At 42.2% G+C, this 23,035-nt stretch overlaps 1 protein-coding gene across 1 annotated transcript in view; it reads right to left on the minus strand.

The window, feature by feature from the left end:
• fras1 (Fraser extracellular matrix complex subunit 1) overlaps nucleotides 1-23,035 on the minus strand; it is a 642,015-nt gene that overhangs the window by 356,779 nt on the left and 262,201 nt on the right. Inside the window, exons 13-14 of the mRNA XM_069926766.1 lie at nucleotides 12,716-12,859; nucleotides 2,252-2,386 (exon numbers count right to left, since the gene is read on the minus strand). Coding sequence (XP_069782867.1) covers nucleotides 2,252-2,386; nucleotides 12,716-12,859 — 279 coding nt within the window. The remainder of the gene's footprint in view (nucleotides 1-2,251; nucleotides 2,387-12,715; nucleotides 12,860-23,035) is intronic.

Consider the following 23,035-nt stretch of genomic DNA (forward strand, 5'->3'; position numbering starts at 1 on the left):
TACCAACCAGGAGTCTTGTTTGCGACCACAAAATCTCCTATCTATTCCCCATACAAATGACTATTGCCCTACCACTCTTTTTCTTGCCCCTCACAGCAGAGCCACTCTCGATGCCATGATTCTGGTTACTGTTGCCTTCTCCTGGTGGGCCATCTCCCCCAATAATATCCAAAGCGGCATATCTGCAGGGAGATGACCACAGGAGACCCCTGCACTACCTTCCTAATACTTTTTTTTCTGTTGGTCACCCAGTCCCTATTCTTCTCTACCTTCTGAAACTGCGGTGTGACCAACTCACTAAAGTTGCTATCCATCAACATCCCGGATGCTCCAAAGTGAGTCCACGCGCAGCTCCAGTACCAACATGTGGTCAATCATTAAATGTTGGAATATCTGGCCTAGAGTGGCCAGATTTTTTTTTTGGTAATGTCTAGCATTTATTACCTGTCCAATTGACATTGAGCCTTATTTGTTCAAATGCAGATTGTACCTCTTTAATCCGGGGACATCGGGACCTGACCATTGCTGGACCACAGAAAATGCCAGGAAACAGAAATTGACCCCTAAGGGACCGCCCCCCCCACCCACACTATGTAAACATATCAAAGATAGAACAAATCTTGAAACAGGAAATAGTACTGTGGGGCGGCATGGTTAGCGCAACGCCTTTACAGCGTCTGCGATCAGGACTGGGGTTCGAGTCCAACACTGTCTGTAAGGAAATTGTACTAATGGTGGCAGATTCAAATGTGCCGGACCATAGGAGTTTCCGGATCAAAGAGCACTGGGTAAGAGAGGTACAACCTGTGCATGGATTATTAGTCCAGCAATATCCTGACCAACATAGAACAGTATATGAAATAAAAGCAGAAAGCTAAGCAAGCCGGACAGCACCATTAAAGATCCAGGTCAATACACTTTTATTGGAACCTTTCATCATGGAAGATCATGGACCCAAATATTAACTCTACTTTTCCTTACCAGAGATACTGGCCTGCTAAATATTTCTACAATTTCTGATCTTATTTCAAATTTCCAGCATCTCAAGTAGAAAAAATAAGTTTGCTGCATAAATCAGATTTCCCAATGGAGAGATTCATGGGATTCTCCCAAAATTAAAAAAAATAAATAATTGATTACAATCCAGGCAATTACAATTATCTTCAGCACAAATCCATGCAGAAAGAACAGCGGGTTTTGTCAAAGTCTAGCAGGATTAAAATAGGGAAGAACAAGGGGATATGAAAAAGTAACTGTGGTGATTCATTGCTGTATACTGTTACTTCGTTACTGGCACTGGGTGAAACTGGCACTGGGTATATGTATGGTTGATATGTATGACTTTCCCTCGGTGACCCCACTCCCTGCAATCCCCTAATAAAAGCAGTTGAGCCAAATCCCTCCCTCAGTACATGTCCTGGGATCAGGCCAGAACAGGAGCATGGTCCAAGTCTTAGGGTATTAAAACACTCTCGTCCAGCAATGCAGCCTTTTGGTATTATTGAGAGTGTATCAGTAACTAAAAATCAAATACAAGAGATATAAAAGAGAAATCTCACTGCCGCTTCCTGGAATGATTTAGGTGATATTGGGAAACTCTTTATTATTGGAAGGATAGAGTATGTGGGCAATTATTTGTGTAATAAATATAAGGCAGTCACTCTGTGACTTAATATTTGAATACTAACTCTCCTCTGAATTAGCCCTGCACATTTCTTGGTTCAACACAAAGAGCAACAGATAATAAATGCTGGCCTTGCCATTATTGCCCGCAATCCTTGAATGAACATAAAAACACAGGCACAACTGAATGGTTCCTCACTTTTCCTATTTTTAGAATTAATCTGCAGCGCTGAAAATCGGATCTTTTCCATGCATGGCGACACAGTGAGCACAGTGCAGGGTTTGAATCCAGCGCTGTCTGTAAGGAGTTTGCACGCTCTTCCTGTGTCTGTGTGGGTTTCCTCCAGGTGCTCTGGATTCTTATCATTCAAAAAAAGTGTACTGGGGGTGTAGGTCAATTGGATGTAATTGGGCGGCACGGGCTCATGGGTCAAAAGGACCTGTTACCGTGCTGAATGTCCAAAACAAAATGCCACACCTGCTCATTTTAGCTCTCTAGCAATTTCGCTGATCTTCTGCCAATGCAACAGTGGGAGAACAGGTGACATTACCGGCAAGCAAAACACTTCACACAACTGTGGTTATTTGGAGGAATGAGACTTATGGAAAAGTGATTAAAAGCACATACCTGTACACTGCAAATGATCCTGCGTAAATCCTTTCCCACAGGAAGTCACACAATGACCGTTCCTCAGCAGCAAGGTCTCCTTACATGAAGTGCACTCGAACTCACTTTGGCAGGTGGCACACGGCTCATTACATGCTGTGTCAGAGCAAAATGAACAATCGTTAGAACCAGCTCAACTTACTGCTGCTATTCCCATCCCGTGATACCCCAAAATCTACACCACTTCTATTTAAGGTGTCATAGGCATCTCTTTTCATCCTGCTGAATGACCCACTCCCCGGTCAAGGAAGCACGCAGCTTCTCCCAGTGCCATCCAAAATGTAAGCAATTCGTTTTGCCTTCATTTATTCCTTTCAAGCTTCACATCAATTGAGCTCTTAGGCTGTCTGTGTGGACTTTCAGAAGACATTAAATCATACCAGCAAATTTAAAGTTTATGGATTTAAAAAAATAATTGGTTAAACCAATGACAGAAAGGAGAGAACTCATAATTTTCATAATACTCGACAATAAAGATTTTGCTTCCTGAACACTTTTGGGTGTATTTTATAAATTTGAGCTCCTAATCATGAAAATCATCTTCATAATCTATTCTTGTGATTTCCTGTCTTTTTCGAGTCCACATCAAACAGACAGATCCATGAAATGCATCTCATTGAAAATTCATTTTCTGCATTCGCACACGGACATCTCCCCTGCTAATCTTGCTGCAGTCAGTGATGAACCCGGTGAAAGGTTTCACCAGGACATTGAGACCATGGAAAAGCAGTACCAGGGCAACTGGAATCCATCATGGCTGGCCGACTATTTTTGGACACTGACACGAGAGGCATCAGATGCTGAGTACAAACAAAAATCAGCAGCAAAGCGTTTTTAGGTCATTTTAAACTAACACAATGTGTCAGTGTATTGGGAAGGGTTGTGACTGTCACGTGACAGCATTACCCCCTACATTGTCAGAGGACAAACCACGTGCCAATCAAGGTTTGGTTCTGCCCCACCTATTTTGCACATTTTGCTGTTGGTACTATGTAAATTACCTGGACTGCACTCTCCAGCCTGCCTGTACTTGGCCTTGATCCATTGGCTGTTGTAATTAGATTAATCTTCCTGCCACTGAGCCAATGGTCCCCAGTAAATGATGTGGCCTTGTCCTTCCAGCACTATAAAGGTCCCATGTGCTCTTTGTTCGCCCTCTTTGCCAGCTTGGGACCACCCTGCCTCACTCCAGGCCCAGAAATGTGGAAGGGTGCTGGAGAAACTGTAGGTAAGATGTGCACTGTTAAAAGGGTTGGCAGCTTTTAATTAGTGTCCCTTGTAATATAGAGCCATGCCTGCACTGAGTCAAGGGGTGCTGGGCCATTGTAGTGATTTTCCCCTGATCATTGTATGTACCAGTTCAGTGTCTGTCTGTGTGTGTGTGTGTGTGTGTGTGTGTGTGTGTGTGTGTGTGTGTGTGTGTGTGTGTGTGTGTGTGTGTGTGTGTGTGTATGTGTGTGTGTGCGCGCGCGTGCGTGCGTGTGCTCAGTTATCATTGTCCCACACTTGCCTTCTGTAAATAAAATTCTTCCCTACATCAAAATTGTTCACACTCCTTGCCTTTGAGACCTACCAAACCTGTATCCTCACTCACAACAGTCAGCATTATTATGTGATTAAACATGCTAAATTCAATAAAAGTTAATTTAATGTTTCTCCATCTTCCTACGTAATACAGCAAATCTGCACAAGTCATCTTTGCATTCAGCTTGAAGTTGTCAATCATAACCCTCAATATTTTGTCAGGAAGAGGATCTTTTGAAAACAAAATTGTTGTCCAGCGTTATTGGGTACAACAAAGTTGTGTTCCTCAGCTCTTTGAACTTGATAAATGTGGAACATGGACCTAATTTCGACATTTTCAAAGTTCTGAAATGAAGTCAATAACACAAAATCTAGATCGGTCTAGAGCAGTGGTTTCAATCTATCCCCCCTAAACTCACATTGTCATAAGTGCCATAAGTGCTCTATGATTAGTAAGAGATTGCTTAAGGTGGTCTGTGGATGGAAAGAAAATGGTTTGAAAACCACTGTTTTAATCATACCTCATTGACTTGTTATGTGCATGGTTTCAGAACTCCAAAGGAAATGGGCCAGTGACAATTTTTCTCAAGCAAAATATATCAGTAACAATTGGGTCTAGAACGGGGGTTCTCAACCTTCCCTTCCCACTCACAGACCACCTGAAGCAATCCCTTCCTAATCACAGAGCTCTTACGGGATGGGGAAGGTCCAGGCAGAATGTGAGTTTCGGTGTCCAGTTTGAAAACCATTGGTCTGCAGGGTGCAAAAGAGACTGATAAAATGAGCAAAGATCTGCCAGGTTAACTTTAATACAGAGATGCGTGAACCCTGCTCTCTTCGGTACTTCATCTGTGAATTTAATTCAGGTGAAGTTGAATGGAGATTGGTTAAAAGTACTGTTAGGACATTGCAGGTGGAACTGGGAGAAGCAAATGGAATGAGGACATACCATGGGAAAGAAATGGCCAGATTTGGAATGATACGCAGGAACAGAGAAGCCAGGGTTGCGAAGCTGGAGTGATGTTGGGAAGAAAGTGAAGCAATGGGATTGGGAGAGTGGTTGCAACAGACAAGGCATAGAGAGAAGACTGTTAAAATAAAAGCAGAGAGATTCCCTGGCTCTTTCAATAAAAGATTAAAGCATAAAAGCAAAAAAGTTCTATGGTTAACGCTTGCAGAATATCATTAGGGCCTTCATTAAAGTTTGGTGCTCAGCTCTAGATGCACTAAAATCCCTGGTACCCAGAATTCAAGCAACCTGCAAAAAAAATCAAAGAAAATAAATTTTTAAAATTAAAATAAATAAGAATAAAATAATAGGTACATTCTATGCAAGTTTTAAATTGTAAATGTTCTTTGAAGTAACAAATAAACCTTTGATGAAGATGGGCACAAATATTCAGCCAACAAAGTGCCTTGGTCATGCAGCTGTTTAAATAAAGATTGAATAAAGTTGTGGTTTGAATAAAATGACGTCGCCCAGGATCAAGAGCTGGTTGATGCCGCTCGCCATTTGGGTGAAACTTTTAAAGTGCCTCCTTATCCCTGCTTAGTAAGAGTTGCCCCGATCAGAGGTTTTATCTGTAAACTTGGGGGAGGAAGGTCTTAATTTTATATATAATGCTATTGTTCATCTTCTGGCGGCTCCGTGGAGGGGGAGGAACCTGCAGATGCAGCGACGGTTAAATGTTTTCAAAGAATGTGACTGGAAATAAAGTAAAACTCATTAAGGTTTATATATTCATGTACTTTTCATGTACTTCAATGTGTGGTATTTTTGTCTTTTAAACTGTTTAATCTTAATGCAGGTGCATTAGTCGGCATTGTCGGAATAAGTCTCAAGCAACCAGAAAATACAGTTATCCGGCATCTACCAATCCCCATAGGATTTTACAGTGCTAAGGATGAGAGGTGACAGTTCAAACAGTAAACAGGGAATTTGGGATTATTTAAAGAGATGTGGTGGAGCTGTTTAAAATATCAAATGGTCTTACTCACTAGTGAATCATTCAACAGATCTATAAAACCATCGACCATTCTTTCATCCATCCCCAAGATAATTCCTAAAATATCCAATTAAAGCTGACCAACTAGTCCTGACCAATTCCTGTCTGAATTATCTAACAGGTCCATTGTTTATGCACCTTAATAGTTTTAAAAAAAGATAAAAGGGTCAAGCTTTGATTTAATTTCCCAAATGGGATGGTCACCAAGCCCACTTCTCCCTTGAAGCAGCTGAGTCTACACTCTCAAAAACTGACTAAATTAAGGGATGTCTCACTAAATCAGGATGTGCAGGGTTTCATTAGATTTAAATTTTATGTCTCCATCCTTCTCTTAACTGTCTCCGAAGGAAACCAGGCGGCACGATTAGTGGTCAGCGCAATGCTATTATAGCACAGGGACCCGGGTTCGAATCTGGCACCGGCTGCAAGGATTTGGCCACTCTCCCCATGTCCAAAAGGTTTTCCTCCAGGTACCCCGGTTTCCTCCCACATTCCAAAGGCATACAGAGTTAGTAGGTTCATTAGTGGGCAGTGCACACTCGAATGGAATGCCAGTTAACCATCCTGCATATCGTAAATTAATGCAGAGATCTTTCTACTTAATAAAAACAGCCCAAACCTTTATTTACTCAAATTCAAATATAAAATCATGTTGGTCTGACCATTTTCTCTATGTATAAGTAAATAGAAAATTTATTCTTGCAAGCTTTCAACTTCAAATTGCACTTTCAGCTAGCAAATCTGATCTTGAATATTAACTCATTTTTGCCTCAATGACTAACATCAAAACTGATTTGTGCAACATCTCAGGTCCAGCCTACGTCAAGCTGTTGTTTATTTCCTACGGCTCACCATTCACTATCGTCACACCACCAAAACATGACCAAGCACCAGGATCTGGGACACTGTCCATCCCTCTCAAGTTCTTCAGCAGCAGGTCCCCATCAGTGCACGTCAGCAACATCCCCTCTTTCACGCAGACCATCAGAGGAGCTCCCCAAGCCTGGGTGCATAGTCCCCTGATCTATCTCCTGTAGGGCCATGACTGTGTAGCAGGGCTGGTGCCAGAACAAGTCTTAGCAGGGGTGTGGGGGGGGGGGGGGCATTGGGGTATCCTGGCTGGGTGGTGAGGTGAGGGGCTGAAACACGAAAGTTTGCAATTGCAGTAAAATGCTGGAGGAACTCAGCAGGAGCAGGTTGCGCAGTGTCCATAGGAGGTAAAGGTATATCACCCAATGTTTCGGTATGAGTAAGGAGCAGGCAGGGGAGGCCGAGAGACCACACACCTGTCTGCCCTGATGGGACAGAGATTGAGAACCGTCAAGTTTCTGGGAGTCCATACTTCACATCGAGATAACAGTAAAGAAAGCACACCAACACTTCTACTTTCTCAGAAGTCTGAGGAGATTTGGCTCGTTGTTGGATACTCTGTCCAACCTACAGGTGCAAGGTACTGATTAGTTGTATCACAGCCTGATTTGGAAATTCACGTGCTTGGGAAAGCAAAAGGCAGCAGAAGGTGATAAACATAGCCAGGTCCTTAACCGGGTCCGAATTCCCACCCTTTGTAGGCATCCTCAACCAGGAGGAACCCATCCCCCCACCCAATCACACTCATCACAACCACTTCTCCCTGCTGCCTTTTAGCAGAAGGTTCAAGACTAGGTTCGAGAACAGTTTCCTTCCAACAGGTCACTTGGACCTCCCCTGTTGCACTCACTGGGGGCTACTCTGACACCACCAAAGGACGGGCTGCACTACCGTAATTCCCTTTCTTGCTCAAGGATTATGGTGAATCTATATTATCTCATGGTAGACAAAGTTAAAGAATTTCATGCATGTTACATTGTAAATTTAGTATTACAAGACAATAATTGAAACTTTATCTATCATGTATTTATTGTCTTTTTCAATAAATTATGTTTAGTATTTTATATTTCCCTGTTCAGCTGCAGCAAGTAAGAATTTTGGTGCATTTGTACATTGTACAATGTGTATGAGGTTATGAGCCCAGAGGACCCCAAAACCCAGCAGCAAGACAAATGGTTACTTAAACAAAACTGGCTTTTAATTATCTTTAAACATGAAAACACAATCACACTTTATCACTATTGATTTAACTAACCTAACTTAACGCCATTCTAATTCTAAGCACACGTGTGTGTAATGTGTGTTTAAGTTCAGAAAAATTCTTTGGTTCACAGTCCAATCTCACTTCTCATTCCTCCAAGTTCACGAGTTGCCAGCAATTTTTATACTGTGCACAGAATTTAACATTTCTGAACCTTCACCAGGCTTTGGTGCTTGAAAGGTAAATGGTTACCGCTCAGGATGGTTCTTGTCGGTTTTCAGAGAGATTTGTTGTATCCTGGACACCCAGCCACTTCAGTGTCTTGCCGAAGAAACTTTCCCCCTCAGAGTTCTCCAGATGATAACCTCTTTCTTTCAGGACACCACAGAGTTCCTTCTTGTTTCTCTTATTTCAAGTGAAACATTAGACAGCCAGTCCTCTCCTCTTGCATGAACCACAAGGGCTTTGACCAGGCTGAACTAAGCAGTCACAACTTGTCTTCCAAATGGGGTTTTCCACAAGCTTGTCAGCTTGTCCTGTTCCAGTCCCAGCTGCTGTTGCTGGCTGTAACACTGTAAACTGAACTCTCTCTCTGCCTGCAAAACCACATGATCCTCCTAGAACAGCAAGTTCCCCTCCAGACAGAATGCGACTCCAACAAACTCATCTGTTGCCTTTTTGTAAACAACAATCCATTAGTGAAGTCTCTTGGGCACTCTTCAAAGCATTTGCAGACGGTTGGCCCCGACATGTCTGGCATGAGCAGAACTCCAGTATTTTAAATGAGATCTGTTTTAAAGTGTTTTTATGTGACCTACACTAAAATACCTGCCCCAATTTATGTTCCAAAAACATATCTATATTCTGTCACAATGATAATCAACTCACTATCATTATAAAGGATTTTGCATTGCTCTTTGATCTGAGTTTCTTGGCATGTGGCTGTGCTCATTTTAAAATTTTTACTGTCTTTAAATTTAGAGATTCAGGCCCTTTCAGCTCTCAAGTCCATGCTGCTCAATGCACCAATTAACCTGCAAAACTCTGTACATTTTTGAAGGGTGGGAGGAGACCCACGGAGACATGGGAAGCACGTACACACTCCTTACAGACAGCGCTGGATTTGAACCTGGGTCATTGGCGCAGCAATTGTGTTGCTCTAGCCGCTACGCTAAAAGTGCGGCCTGTTTTAGGAAACATTAATCCACCATCTCTCCTGGGCCAATGCAAGAAAGTAATAAACAGGAGTAATAAACAAAAGTGATTAGAGTACAATGCTGGAGAAACTCAGCAAGTTAAACCGTGTACTTTATTGAGCAAAGATATAGAAACATAAACAAAAAAATAGGGGCTGGAGTGGGCCACATCTCCACTGACCCTGCTCTTCCATCCTTAAGAGGATGATGCAGCGGCTCACTGGAAGCTTAATCGAACCAGCCCGGGAGGCTCCGAGTGTCGTCATGACGCCATAATGGGATGGCGTCATTTGGAACGCGCGGGATTTTATAAAGGTGCCCATGACGGTTTGAGTAAATGACTTTTACTGAACTTCGACTCAACTGCATCCGATCATTTTCTTGTTCTTCATCTCTCACTGTGACACAGTTGCAACAATGGTGAATGGGATCAGAGCTCAACTCTAAATTAGAGCTTTCCCTCAACTCCCTTAATCTGTCTATCTCTGGCTTGATAATAGACAATGAAACAGCCTCCGCTTTATTTCAGTATGCCTTCCGCAGTAAGATTTATTTGCGTTTTCAAAGCTAATAGGAAAGAAAATATTTAAAAGTCTTTTCTTTTCACAGGCTTCAGAAGTACAGCAACAATATTTTGCCCAGAAACACTCATTTCTTGACAATGTGTTGTAAAACTGGTCAACAAAACATCCCCCGTTACAGTTTCTTAAACTCTTATCGTTCTTACAGTTCGCAGTGGATCCATAAACAAACTTACTTGCGTTGACAAAGTTTCCAGTCAACACACAATCACTAAATTGAAGAGAAAATTTCAAAGATTCATAACTCCCCATGCAACTTCATTTCCTTATGATGACAGAAGGACCTCATCGAGCTTGTGCCAGCTTCCAAAATAGCATTCCTATCAGTCCCACTCCCATCAGTGTTGTTTACTTTCACTCAGAATCTAATTTGCGCTTTCTTTATTCATACTGAAATACATCATGTTCGATTTCAAGAATTCCATCTCCTCTTTTCAGGCCATGACCAAACCCTTTTCAATTCTTCCAGGTGGTTAACATTTATTTTCCAATGTCGAAGCAACACCTCCAAGTCTGGCAGATTCTTAAAATGTGAACAACAGTTTCCCCAGAGCAATGATGCCTTTTTATCATGAGTGCAGTCTCTCTGTGCTATTGATGGGTAGAATTTCTGCCCCTTCCACAGGAAAAAGAACCTCAGTGTTGTATGTGATGTTATGTGTGCACCCTGACAATAAATTTGAACTTGAATATGGGAAACAACTTCAGCCACAACAGAACCAACCCACTCCTAATCATTTTGTTCTGTGACAGGCTATCTTATATTTTATATTATATATAAATATGTTTTTTAAAAGAGATCGATTGTGGGGGGTTGAGTGTCGGTCACTTTGCAAACAGAGTAACACTTCACATCTCATTTAAAAGGCAAGAGGTTGGCTGAAAGGCAGACATACAGGCAGCAGTGACTTTGCAAAAGACAATGGAACTGTTTTGCAAGGAACTTCAAAAGCAGGTGCAAATGAAGCAGTCCAGGCTCAGAGGCTGATCAGATCTTTCAAAGACTAGGTCTGGAGCCCTGCAAGAAGGTCATGTGGTTTTTCAAGCAGAGAGAAAAAAAGGGCAAACAGGGTTTCTCTCAGAGAGAGAGAATTCAGTTTGAGTTCTTCAGTGGCTTTTGAGGCTGCAACATGGCAAGCTGGCAGGCTTGTTGAAAACCCTATTTTGAAGGCGGGCTGTGAGTTCTGAGTTCAGCCTGTTCAAAACCCTTGTGGTCCATACAGAGGAAATTGCTGGCTAGCGAGTTTCTCCTGAAATAAGGGAAACAAGAGGAACAAGAGGACCTTGAAGAAGAGGTTATCATTTGGAAAACCCATGATGGGACAAGTTTCTTCGGCAAGACACTGAAGTGACTGATTGTACGAAATCAGTTTGTGTGTGTCCAATGAGCAACAAATACCTCTCTGAAACCAACAAGAATCTTCTTGAGTGGTAACCATTTAACTTTAAGCACCAGAGCTGGTGAAAATTCATAAATGTTAAATTCTGTGCACAGTATAAGTATTGCCTGATACCAGTGAACTTGGAGAAGTGAGAAATGAATGATTGGACTGTGAATCAAATAACTTCCCTAAAGTTATACACATTACATACACGTACACTTAGAATTAGAAGTGGGTTAAGTTAATAGTAATAAGTTAAAGTTTGATCCTGTTTTCATATTTAAAGAGAATTAAAAACGACTTTTGTTTAAGTAACCATGTGTCTTGGTGAATTTCTATTGCTGCTGGGTTTTGGGGTCCTCTGGGCCCAAAACTACAGAATTCCTGCTCTAGTTTCTTCCAGCTCAACAAGTCTTAATTCCTGTCTACCTGAATTCATTGCCTGTTCAATCATCCCCTTGCTATGGCCATTTTGCATCTACATCTTTTCTCTCAGCAATAAATTCTGATAGTTAATTAAAATAACTCCACAGAATTAATTGAGTCTGTCAACCACAACTGTTGAAAGCGATGATACCATTTTGCTCTTTATCAGTTTGCAGAATGACTTTAAGAACATAAAAATAGGAGGAGTCGGCCGCTCGGCCCATCGAGCTTGCCGCGCCATTCAATGTGATCATGGGTGATCTAATGACGGGCTCATCCCCACCCACCTGCCTTTCCCTTAATATGCAAAAATCTAACCAATCTTGTTTCAAATATGTATACTGAGGTTGCTTCCACTGCTTGAATAGGCAGATAATTTCAAAGATTCACCACCCCTTGGGTAAAGCAGTTCCTCCTCATCTCCACCCTCAATCTACTATCCTAAACATAGAGGCTTTGTCACCTAGTTCTCGTCACATACCAGTAGGAATATCATACCTACATCAATCTTCTCTGTTCCTTTAATAATCTTATATGTTACTGGCAGATCCCCTCCCGTTCTTCTCAACTTGGAAACTTCTCACTGCTCAAATGTGGGAACGTTATTCAAGTCCACATTTCCCAGCATGCACATACCCATAATGAATGCAGCAGATCCCTTTTTTCCCCCCAGGATTTGCTGATTAAACTATGTTTTCATATAATCCCGATGAGAGGAATCCCTCGCCAAAGTTCGTTTTCATTTAAAGATTGCCTGTAGCTTTTGAGAATATGCTTGTTTAGTTGGACAAAATGAGTCTGGATCCAATCAGATGGATCCCAGAAAAAGAGCTGATTAACAAAGAAATCCACTGGATTTAATGAAAAGTTGAGATCTGAAGGAGTTGTAAGTGCAGCTACAAGGTGTATCACCTCTTTTGAGGCTGATGGGTAAAAGTTTTCTTTTGCCCCAATAGGCTCCAGAAGTACAACAATGCTTGTTTGCTACCCATTTGTTATAAAGCATGCCAGCAAAAATATCTCCATTAAGTTTCTTAAAATCCTAAAGTGTATAAATTTCGCACATGCTGCAATGGATCAATAAACAGATTTACTTGCTTCGACAATGATTTCAATCAGCACACATTTGCTACACTGAAGGCACACGTCCACCAGAAGCTCTCGTTATCATTCCCTGCTTCATTGAAGAGGACTTCCAAAGCATTCCGAGAGCCTGGATGATTTGGACCTGTCACACACCTTTACAAAGGCCACCATCCTGGTGGAACCCGGGGTCACAGCGCTCCAAACAACTGCCATTCTGAAGAACCTTTGTCTTGTCGCTGCAGATGTCACAATGCTCAGGAGACTGCGTGCAGGTCAGGCAATCAGGATGGCACCGAACTGTCAGGGAAACAATGAAGTAAAATCATGATTTTCTTGCAACATGAAACTAATTGTTCAATTTATCATTTGATTAATATGGAAGGAAAACTTTGATTTCTTTAACAAGTATTTATTTCACAGGCACAGAATTTAAATGCAACTTTTGGTGAAGGCGATCAGTATTTCTGGAGTATCATCTGTGTATGAATGTCAGCAGTCAGGATTCCTCTCTGATTAATCCCTGATCCAAATATCCAATGTCCTGTTGCTGGTGGCTTTAAGTCAATCTGATCCTTTACATTTAGTCATCGATCTGCAAAATGTCAAGGTGTTCAACGGTTAAGAACTTTGTTTTGGGAGTGACTGAGAAAAGCAAGAAGCCACAAAGTTACTTTCTGGTTGACCGATACAACGCCAGTGACCAGGTCCAGGGTTTGAATCCCGCGCTGCCTTTCAGGAGTTTGTACATTCTCCCCGTGTCTGTGTGGGCTTCCTCTAGGTGCTCTGGTTTCCTCCCACTGTTCAAAACGTACCAGGGGTTATAGGTCATTTGGGTGTAAATGAGCTGCATGGGCTCATGGGTAGAAAGGACCTGTTACCATGCTGTAACTTCAAATTTAATCTTTTTAAAATTAGGATTTAGGACAAGGGAAAGTGCACCTTTGGCCATTAGTAGTGGACAGAGAGAGTGCAGATTTACGTTGGGAGGTTAAAATTGGCACTTTATGGGAAAAGGGGCAAAGAATGAGAGAGGTCACGATACAAGGGGTTGAGGAACATGTGACTCAATTCGTTCTGAAACAACTATGAAAGTGAATGGATCTTCAGTTGTGCAAGAATTTGGACTGGATGTGTGGGGGAAATGTTATCTATAAAAGGTTGAGAATAGTGAATCTGAACAATGAGGAACTAGAGGGGATAATGAATTATATTGTTTATTATCATGTGTACTGAGATAGTGTAAAAAAAATACTTTATAATGTGTACTATCCAGGCAAGTCTCCTCATGCAATGATAACAAATAAATAAGCAATAGTCTCGGAAGTATTGATACACTTGGTCAAATAGTGCAGGGTACGGAGAGAGGTACATAAACATAGTTCCGAATAGAGAGAGAAGTATGTTAGGAACAGTGGAAGGACATAATCTTTTGCCATTGAGTGACCCATTGAAGAGTCTGATAGCAGGACATCTATGTGAGGTCTTGCCCCAAGAGGGCAGCCAATAAAGGATCCCCCGCCACAACCCCACCCCATCACCCCAATCACAATCTCTTCACACTGCTGTCTTCGGGCAGAAGCCATCAAAGCTTGAAAACCAGCATCATGGCGCACTAATCATGAATTGTTTGCACCTAATGCAAGTCACTTTTTTGCACTAGGATTTAAAATCTTATTGTTTATTGTCTCTTTTAATTTAATTAGGTTAGTCTTATAATTTTTTTCTTCAAAAGTACCCGTTTAGCTGCAGCAAGTATGAATTTTGGGCAAATGTACGTTGTACAATGGGCTTGAAAATAAAATCATTGTAATTATAAAAGCAGTGTCTATGTAGGTACTGTTACGAGTCCAGAGGACCCCAAAACCCAGCAGCAATAATTATGCACCACGACAAAGGGTCACTTAAACAAAAGTTGCTTTTAATTATCTTTGAACATAAAAATAGAATCTAACTTTAACTTATCTCTATTGACTCACTTAGCCAACTTAACCCCCATTCTACTTCTAAGCACACAAGGGTGTAATGGTCACAGTCCAATCTCACTGGTTTCAGGCAATTCTTGTCCTATTCACAGAAGTTAACATGAATAAAGTTTACCAGGCTTTCGTGCTTAGCGGGTAAATGGTTACGACTCAAAAAGATTCTTGTTGGTTTTCAGAGAGTTTTTCTTGTTCCAGGACAGCCACAACTGATTCCTTTTTAATCAACCACTCCAGTGTCTTGTTAATGAAACTTGCCCCCTTTCAGGCTTCTCCAGATAGTAACCTCTTTCTTTCAGGTCACCATAGAGTTCCTTTCAGTCTTCTCCTTTGACCAGGCCGTCTTCCAAAGCTTGCCAGCTTGTCCCTCTGGAACTGATGTCTGTGTCTCTCCTCTATCTCTCTCTCACTCCCTCCAACTCTGAGAGCAAAGCCTGTTTTTTTTCTGCTCCCCTCCACCTGCAAAGATAACATGACCTTCCAGACAGTGTTGTTTTCCAGACAAAGCTGCCGCTGCATATTGCTACATTTGTTGCCTTTTGCAAATAATAGTCCATTATGAGTCTCTGAGCACTCTGCTCTAACAACAGTTGATCTCCCAAACACCTCTATAGACTCTGTCACAGTTACTCAACCATCCTCTGCACTGACATCAAAGGTGATCTGTCGAAAAACACAGCATCTCTAGTGCCTTTGACACTGATTAATATCCATCAGCGATGATGCACGTTTAAAAGAGCAGCAGTCCAGCGAGAGATTCAGCACCTGAGGGAGCCACATGGGCTGTGGGAGACCTGTGGTCGGGGGACCTGCATGGGCTGTGCATGACTGGCTCATGGGGACCAGGTATCAGAGCTGAGATTCGAGAGGGTACCGAGAGCATTAAGTTTGGATCTGGATCTTGGGTGGCTGATGAATCAAACAGGGACCTGTGCAGCTGCAGAGGTGACAGCGAGCGCTGGAGCCGAATCCACGGACACTCAGTGACTCTGAAGGGGCTCTCTTTTGCATCTCTTTCTCTCATACTGTAAGGAGCGCCGGGTGACACTAAAATGGTCCCTCTATACCCCCACCTTTCCACTGCCGCCTTGTCCCAGGAATTAATGGGAAATTAACCAGTTAAGGGACCAGTGGAAAAGGGTAACAATCAGCACACTGGTGTGAAATCACACTGGGGTTTGGTGGCCTCGACCGCTACTCAAATCCCCTGCGTCAGCTGATAAAACCAGCAGAAAAAGGACAACTTCCATCCATTCGAAGGTAGGCTCTCCAATCCCAGGGATGGGTTGTGTTCAGTGGAAGTGACCCGGTTAAAGGTGGCCCTGGTGGAAACGGCACAAGCGGCTTCCTGTCCCAGGACACTGGATGGCCAATTAACTGGGAAAAGGGCTTACACCTGGCAGGTGTGTAATATTACATGTTCTACGCTAACGTGGCAATAAATGAACCTTGGAAAAACTTTTAAAAATGCCACTTTTAATATGAATATTCATAGATTTTTCCCAAACTGCTCCCCGTTCTGAAGAAACGAAGCAATGACTGGAACGGAAGTGGGAGAAAGCCCATGGGAAGACTTTTGCGGTGATAATATGCTACCTGCAGCCTTGACATGAATTTCCTTCAAATTCCCACTCTCTGCTGTTAAACATCTTGCATCCAGTCAGAGGTTTCATTCAACTTTTTATTTTACTTTCCTTTAGAGCTCTTCCCTTGCTACTGGCAGAAGAGCTTTGTAATATATATAAAAAAATGATCCTTGCTTTTATAATTACAATGATTTTATTGTCAAAAAAATGATCCTGGAAACAAAGGGATGAGAAGTTTTTTTTCCATAAATTTTGGTATATTTCTGTAATTGCATGAAAAGGCGTAACATTCATATTCGTTGCAGATTCCAAAAATGCACGTAAGAGGGAAAACCAACAGCTTTCTTACACGTAATCCAATATTACCAAAGGAATGTTTGGGGTTGCCTCGAATGTCTAAACTCCAGCCAATTTTTGTTTTCAATGTTTCCTACTTCACAGATGTGGTTAGCGTCGTGGTTAGCAGTTTACAGTGCCGGCGATGGGGTTCAAATCCTGCGCCGTCTTTGTACGCTCTGCCCGTAGTCTGTGTGGGTTCTCCCAGGGTGGGGGGGGGGGGGCTCCAGTTTCCTCCCACTGTTAAAAACGTGCCAGGGGGTTGTAGGTCAATGGGGGGGCCTAGTTGGGCGGCAGGGACTTGTGGGCTGAAAAGGATGTCAATCTAAATTTAAATTGTCCTTGAAAAACTTCAGGATCAGGATTTATTGCCTTGAACAAGTCATCAAAATTCGTTGTTTCAGAAACATAGAAAATAGGGGCAGGAGTAGGCATTTGGCCCTTCAATCCTGCATTCATTTTGATCACGGCTGATCATCTACTCAGTGCTGCATATTTATATAAAACCACCTTACAAAAAAAATAAATAAAGTTAGTGCACGAAAAGTCAAAGTAAGGCAGGGTCTTTGATTATTCAGGAATCTGATGGCAGTGGGGAAGAAGCTGTCCTTGTGCCAGTGAGGGCTCGTCTTTAGGCTTCTGTCCCTTTTTCCCTTAATGGTAGCAGAGTGAATATTCTGGGTGGTGGGGGCCATTGAGGAGAGAAGCTGCTTTCTTAAGACACCGCCCTTTGTCGATGTCCTCGATGGAGTGAAGTTTGGTGCCTGTGATGTCGCAGGCTAAGTTAACATCCTTCTAGAATTTTTTTCTTGTACCGAGTGTTAGCGCCTCCGTATCAGACAGTGATGCAACCAGCCAGAATGCTCTCCACGGTACTCCCTTAGAGGTTTTTGAGAGTCTTAACAGTGACGTACTGCATCCCCTCAAACAACTCACTGTAAAGCCACTGGCGAGCCCTCTTTGGTATTGTGGCATGTGTCCTTTCTTCTTAAACACTCTCAGGGGTTGGTGACTTGCTCCAGTTCCAAGGCTTCCATGGGAGATGGAGAGTTCAAGGTGGGATCCATTGAGTTTGAAAGCAATGGGACACAAGGTGCTTGACAGGACAAATAGGCGCTTTCAACAAATACAACAAATGCTGTTGCTGGAACAAGGCAGCAATCATGGAGCGAATGAGGGTGATATTTAGAACACTGGGGTTCCTTCTGAAACACAAAAGTCTGCAGGCGGTGTGATTGCTGTAAAAGCACAAAAGTGCTGCAGGAACTAAGTAGGTCTCGCAGAGTCCATGGGAGGCAAAGATATATAACTGACGTTTCAGGCCGGAGCCCTTCTTCAAGGTACAAGCATCGTAAAAACATAAAAATGCTGCAGGATGGCGCCCGCCAGCTTTGGCTCATACCTTGAAGAAGGGCTCAGGCCCCAAATGATGGTTATACATCTTTATCTTTAATGGACGCCGTCAGACCTGCTGAGTTCCTCCAGCATTTTGTTCCCCTTTTGAGGTCTCACATTCCACAAGTGCCTTTCAGGACACTTCACCTCTACTTTGTGCTAGGGATTTCCAAAATTCAGAAGGAGATTTCAGGCTGCTTATCAATAGGATGATAAGCAGGAAAGAACAATTAACATCAGAAATGCAGACCTAAGTATGTACGACTGTAATATGGAACTGACCGGTAACAGTGAGCCTTCATTCGAATATACACTCCACTCTACAACTGCATTACTTGAAGAGGGCATTTGGTCTTAACCATCTGGATGTTCTGTGGGACGCAATATACCAGAGTTTGCTCATCAGGTGGAGCTATAAAGGCAACAGCAGAACAATGTAACCTGTGCACTGTTCTACACCTTCACTTTATTGAGAGAAATAAAGAACCCTTGCGCAAACTTCAAAGACTTGTGTGACAGCACGCAACAAGATGACAAATGCTGTATAAAGCTTTAAAATTCTGAATTTTGAATGACAAAAGTAGAGGCACTGAAAAAATAATCACACTCTGTAGAAGATCACCAGTAGAAGGATCCAGTGACCATTGGGGGAATCAGTGGTGGAGAGGGTGATCTTGGAGGATCTTTCCTGAACCCAACACACATGGTGAAGAAAGCACATCAGCACCTCCACTTCCTCAAGAGTTTGCGGAGGTTCGGTCTGACATCGGAAAGCCTGGCAAATTTCCACAGCTGTGCAGTGGGAGGTGCACTGACCGGCTGTATCACAGTCTGGAATGGGGACACCAATACCCCTGAGCGTAAAGCCCTCCAAAAGGTCAGGATATCACCCTGCCCACTATCGAGAACACCTACAGGGAATGCTGCTGTCAGTAATCAGCAACGATCATCAAGGATCTACACCACCCGGCACACGCTCTGTTCTCGCTGCTGACATCGGGAAAGAGGTGTAGGTGCCACAAGACTCATAGCACCAGGTTCAGGAACAGCTGCTACCCCTCCACCATCAGACTCCTCAACAACCAACTCAATCAGGGACTCATTTAAGGATTCTTACCTGTGCACTTTACGGATGTGTTTTATGCTCTCGGTTTTCCACAGTTTGTTTACATTCGTTATTTGTTTACCTATGTACATTATGTACAGTTTTTTGCACTACCAATCAATAATGATTTGCCTTGCCCACAGGGAAAAAGAATCTCAAGTCAAGTTTACTGTCTTCTGATTGTACAAGTACAACATGAAGGAACAGCGTTCTCTGGTCCCCGGTGCAAGATATGCAGACACACAACCAGATATAACACACTTACAGACAAATAACACATATGCAGGACAAGTATTATAGCATTGTGCAAATGACTGTCTCGGAAGGTCAGTGTGAGCAGTTCCTTTGGTCGTTCAGCATTCTCACTGTCTGTGGGAAGAAGCTGTTCCTCAGCCTGGTGGTGCTGGCTCTGATCCTCCTGTATCTCTTCCCTGATGGAGCAGCAGAAAGATGCTGTGTGCAGGGGTGGAAGGGATCCTCAGTGATTTTGCACACCTTCTTCAGATAACAAACCCAGTAGATCATATTAATGGGAAGATGAGGGAGACTCCAGTGATCATCTCTGCCACTCATATGGTCCTGCGGATTCATCTCTGATCCATTTCTCTGCAGCAACCGTAACGCACTATGATGTCGCCCACCAGGATGTTCTCAATAGAGCTCCTATAGAAGACATAATGGTGGCCAATAGCCTTGCCCACTTCACAGCCTTTGCTCTCTTATTTTGGTTGAGTTTGTGGAGGTTTGGTGTATGGGGGGGGGGTCACCAATAATCCCAAGTGTAAAGCCCCAAGGGCAACCCAGACAAACCCCACCTCACCATCGAGAACATCTACTTGGAGCGCTGCCGTCGGAGAGCAGCAGCAATCGTCAAGGATCCACACTACCCAGCACCCACTCTGTTTTCGCTGCTGCTATCAGGAAAGAGGTACAGGTGCCACAAGACTCGCACCACCAGGTTCAGCAGCTACCCCTCCACCATCAGACTCCTCAACAACAACCACAGCCAGGAACTCATTTAAGGATTCTAACTTTTGCATTTTTTGCTTGCTATTTTTTCACCTCTCTTTATTACACAGTCAGCTGTTTACATGTGTACATAGAATACAGGTTTTTTTTTGCTCTACCAATAAGCGGTAAATCTGCCTCGCCTGCAGGGTTGTATCATGTAACGCCATGTACGTACTCAGACAATAAATCTAAATCTTCCGTGAATACTGCATGACCTGAAGAGCCTCTCCAGCCCTTGCACGTACCAAAGATCAATAATTCATTTACTCTGTAATAGCATATACATTTCAGATGCAAATCTTTCCTTCCAATCTTCTGTAATATAATTTCAAATTGAGATTGTCTTGGCAGCCTCAAAGTATTTCCAAAATTATCCAATAATCTAACTTGATAATAACAAAAAAAAGAGTATTTGATGGTATTTCATATTTTTCTCTCATTCTTTGAAAAGAAATAAAATAATCTGCCTCGTAACAATCTTGTGCAAGTTTAATCCCCTTATGATATCATAATTTCAAACACTGATTATTAAACATCAAAGGGAAAAAGTTTATATAAAGGTGTCCGACTTAAAATTTTCCCGTGTACCTAATGCCTAAATTAGACTGACAAAAAAATCTAGATTAAAGTGAAAAAAAAAAGATTTGGGGATAGTAGTTAATTAAGAAGATTGGAGGAACTTATGTAAAGATAGTATGACTAAAATTGTTAATGTGAGATATAGAATAGTTCATTAAAATTTATACATCAGTTGTATTTAACTCCAGAAAAATTAAAGAGATATCATTTACTTTCTTCCAGATCTAATGTTTGAGATGTCAAAAGGAAGTAGTGTGACAGAATATGTTGTGCTTTATATTGTATATAGATATGATTTGTGGAGATAAAGTGCGGCAGGTTTTTTTTAGTGTAGGACATGTACAAACACCTCAAAATAGATCTCATTTAAAATATTGGACCTCTGCTCAAGCCAGACAGGCCGGCTCCGAATGCCTTTACAAAAGCTTCGGGGAGTGCCCAAGGGACTTCACTAATGGATTGTTGTTTTCAAAAGCCACAGATGAAAGAACTGGGAGGAATAGATTCGGAGCTGCAGTCTGTCAGAGTGGAGGTTGCTGTTCTGGGGGGGGGGTCATGTGGTTTTGCAGGCAGAGAGAGTGAAACAGGCTTTTCTCTGAGAGAGAGAGAGAGAAAGAAGGGGAATTCATTTCTGCAGTTTTACAGTCAGCAGCAGCTGGACTAGAACAGGACAAGCTGGCAAGCTTGTGGAAAAACCCCATTTGGAAGACAGGTTGTGAGTGCTTAGTTCAGCCTGGTCAAAGCCCTTGTGCTTCAAACACGAGGAGATGACTGGCTGTCTAATGTTTCACTTGAAATAAGCGAAACAAAGAGGAACTCTGTGGTGACTTGAAAGAAAGAGGTTATCATCTGGAAATCCCTAATGGGGTAAGTTTCTTCGGCAAGACACTGAAGTGGCTGGTTACAAGGAATCAGTTGTGGGTGTCCTGCAAACAACAAATCCCTCTCTGAAAACTGACAAGAACCTTCCTGAGTGGTAACCATTTACCTTTCAAGCACCAAAGCCTGGTGAAATTAGTAAATGTTAAATTCTGCACACAGTATAAGAATTGCCTTCAACCAGTGAACTTGAAGGAGTGAGAAGTGAGATCAAAGAACATTTCTGAATTTACGCACACACGTGCGCATAGAATTAGAATGGGGCTAAATTAGGTTAAGTTAATAGTAATAAGTTAGAGTTGGATCCTGTTTTTATGTTTAAGATAATTAAAAGCAACCTTTGTTTAAGTAACCATTTATCTTGGTGAATATCTGTTGCTGCTGGGTTTTGTGGTCCTCTGGGCTCTTTTTCACATTCTACTCGGCTATGTGATCCGTAAAACTTTCTTGGATGCAACTTAAAGAACTTGTAGAAGGTATTTTTAAAGTTAAATTTCCATTGGATCCATCAGTAGTTTTGCTAGGTAATATTTTAAAAAATTGAGTTTGGAAAACATTCAGCATCTGTGATATGATTTATAAAAAGAATTATGATTAGTGTTTATTACTTTTTAAAATGCTGCTCGCCTGCTTGATGACTTCACTATTGTTGGTTTGTTGGAAGTTCCAGATAGTTACTGATTCCACGTGCATTGAATTTGTCCATCGTTATTGAATGAAGATCTACCGGGACCAATGCCTGAAGAGTGCGCACAAAATCAGTGAACCGGTGCGGACTCGAAAGGCCAACATGGCCTGTTTCCGCTCCGTAAATGGTTATATGGTTATGGAATTGAGACTAACTAGGTGTCAAATTGCAGTTTTGAGACTAGCATTGGCTGTACCGAGAAAACAATTAGCGATTACTTGGAAAAAATGAGACTGATTTGAATTTACATAGATGACATATGGAATTGAGATCATGGAGGAAAAAATGTATAATTTACGTGATAATTATTTTTTTAAATCGGGAAAACTTGGAGCCCCTATTTGGATTATGTGGGTTTAACACATGTTGAATTCTCCGGCCATGCTGTGGTGGTGCTACTCTAGTCCATGGTAATTAATCATGTTATATCTCCTTCCTTTCTTTTTCTTCTTTTCCTCTTTTGGGGGTTTAGGTTAGTTGGTTAGGAGACGTTTTGGGAAGGGGTATGGGGGGGATAGGATGGGGGGACAGTGGGTAGGAGGGGAGTAGTGTGTTTATATATACCATATATTCTTTATTGATCATATGTATAATTGCTTTTTTTATTGTATGCATGAACAAAATATTCAAAAGAAAATAATTCATTTATAAAGGTTCACAATCCTTTATCCAGAACCCTTGGGGGACAGTGTGTTCCAAATTTCGGATTTTTCCAGATTTCAGTACAAAGGCAGCTGCTCCAGATTTAAGCCCACCCGAATTGTGCTGCCATATCCACCCCCTTCCAGTCACCCTGCCATCTCTCTCCTCCCCCACCCACCCAACTCGTGCAGCTGTCTCTCTCCCCACTGCACCCAACCTAGTTGTACTGCTGTCTCTCTCACCCCCCCTCGCCCACCCAGGTCGTGCTGCTGT

The sequence above is a fragment of the Narcine bancroftii genome, chromosome 3, assembly GCF_036971445.1.
Source record: "Narcine bancroftii isolate sNarBan1 chromosome 3, sNarBan1.hap1, whole genome shotgun sequence".
NCBI classification, from domain to species: Eukaryota; Metazoa; Chordata; class Chondrichthyes; order Torpediniformes; family Narcinidae; genus Narcine; species Narcine bancroftii.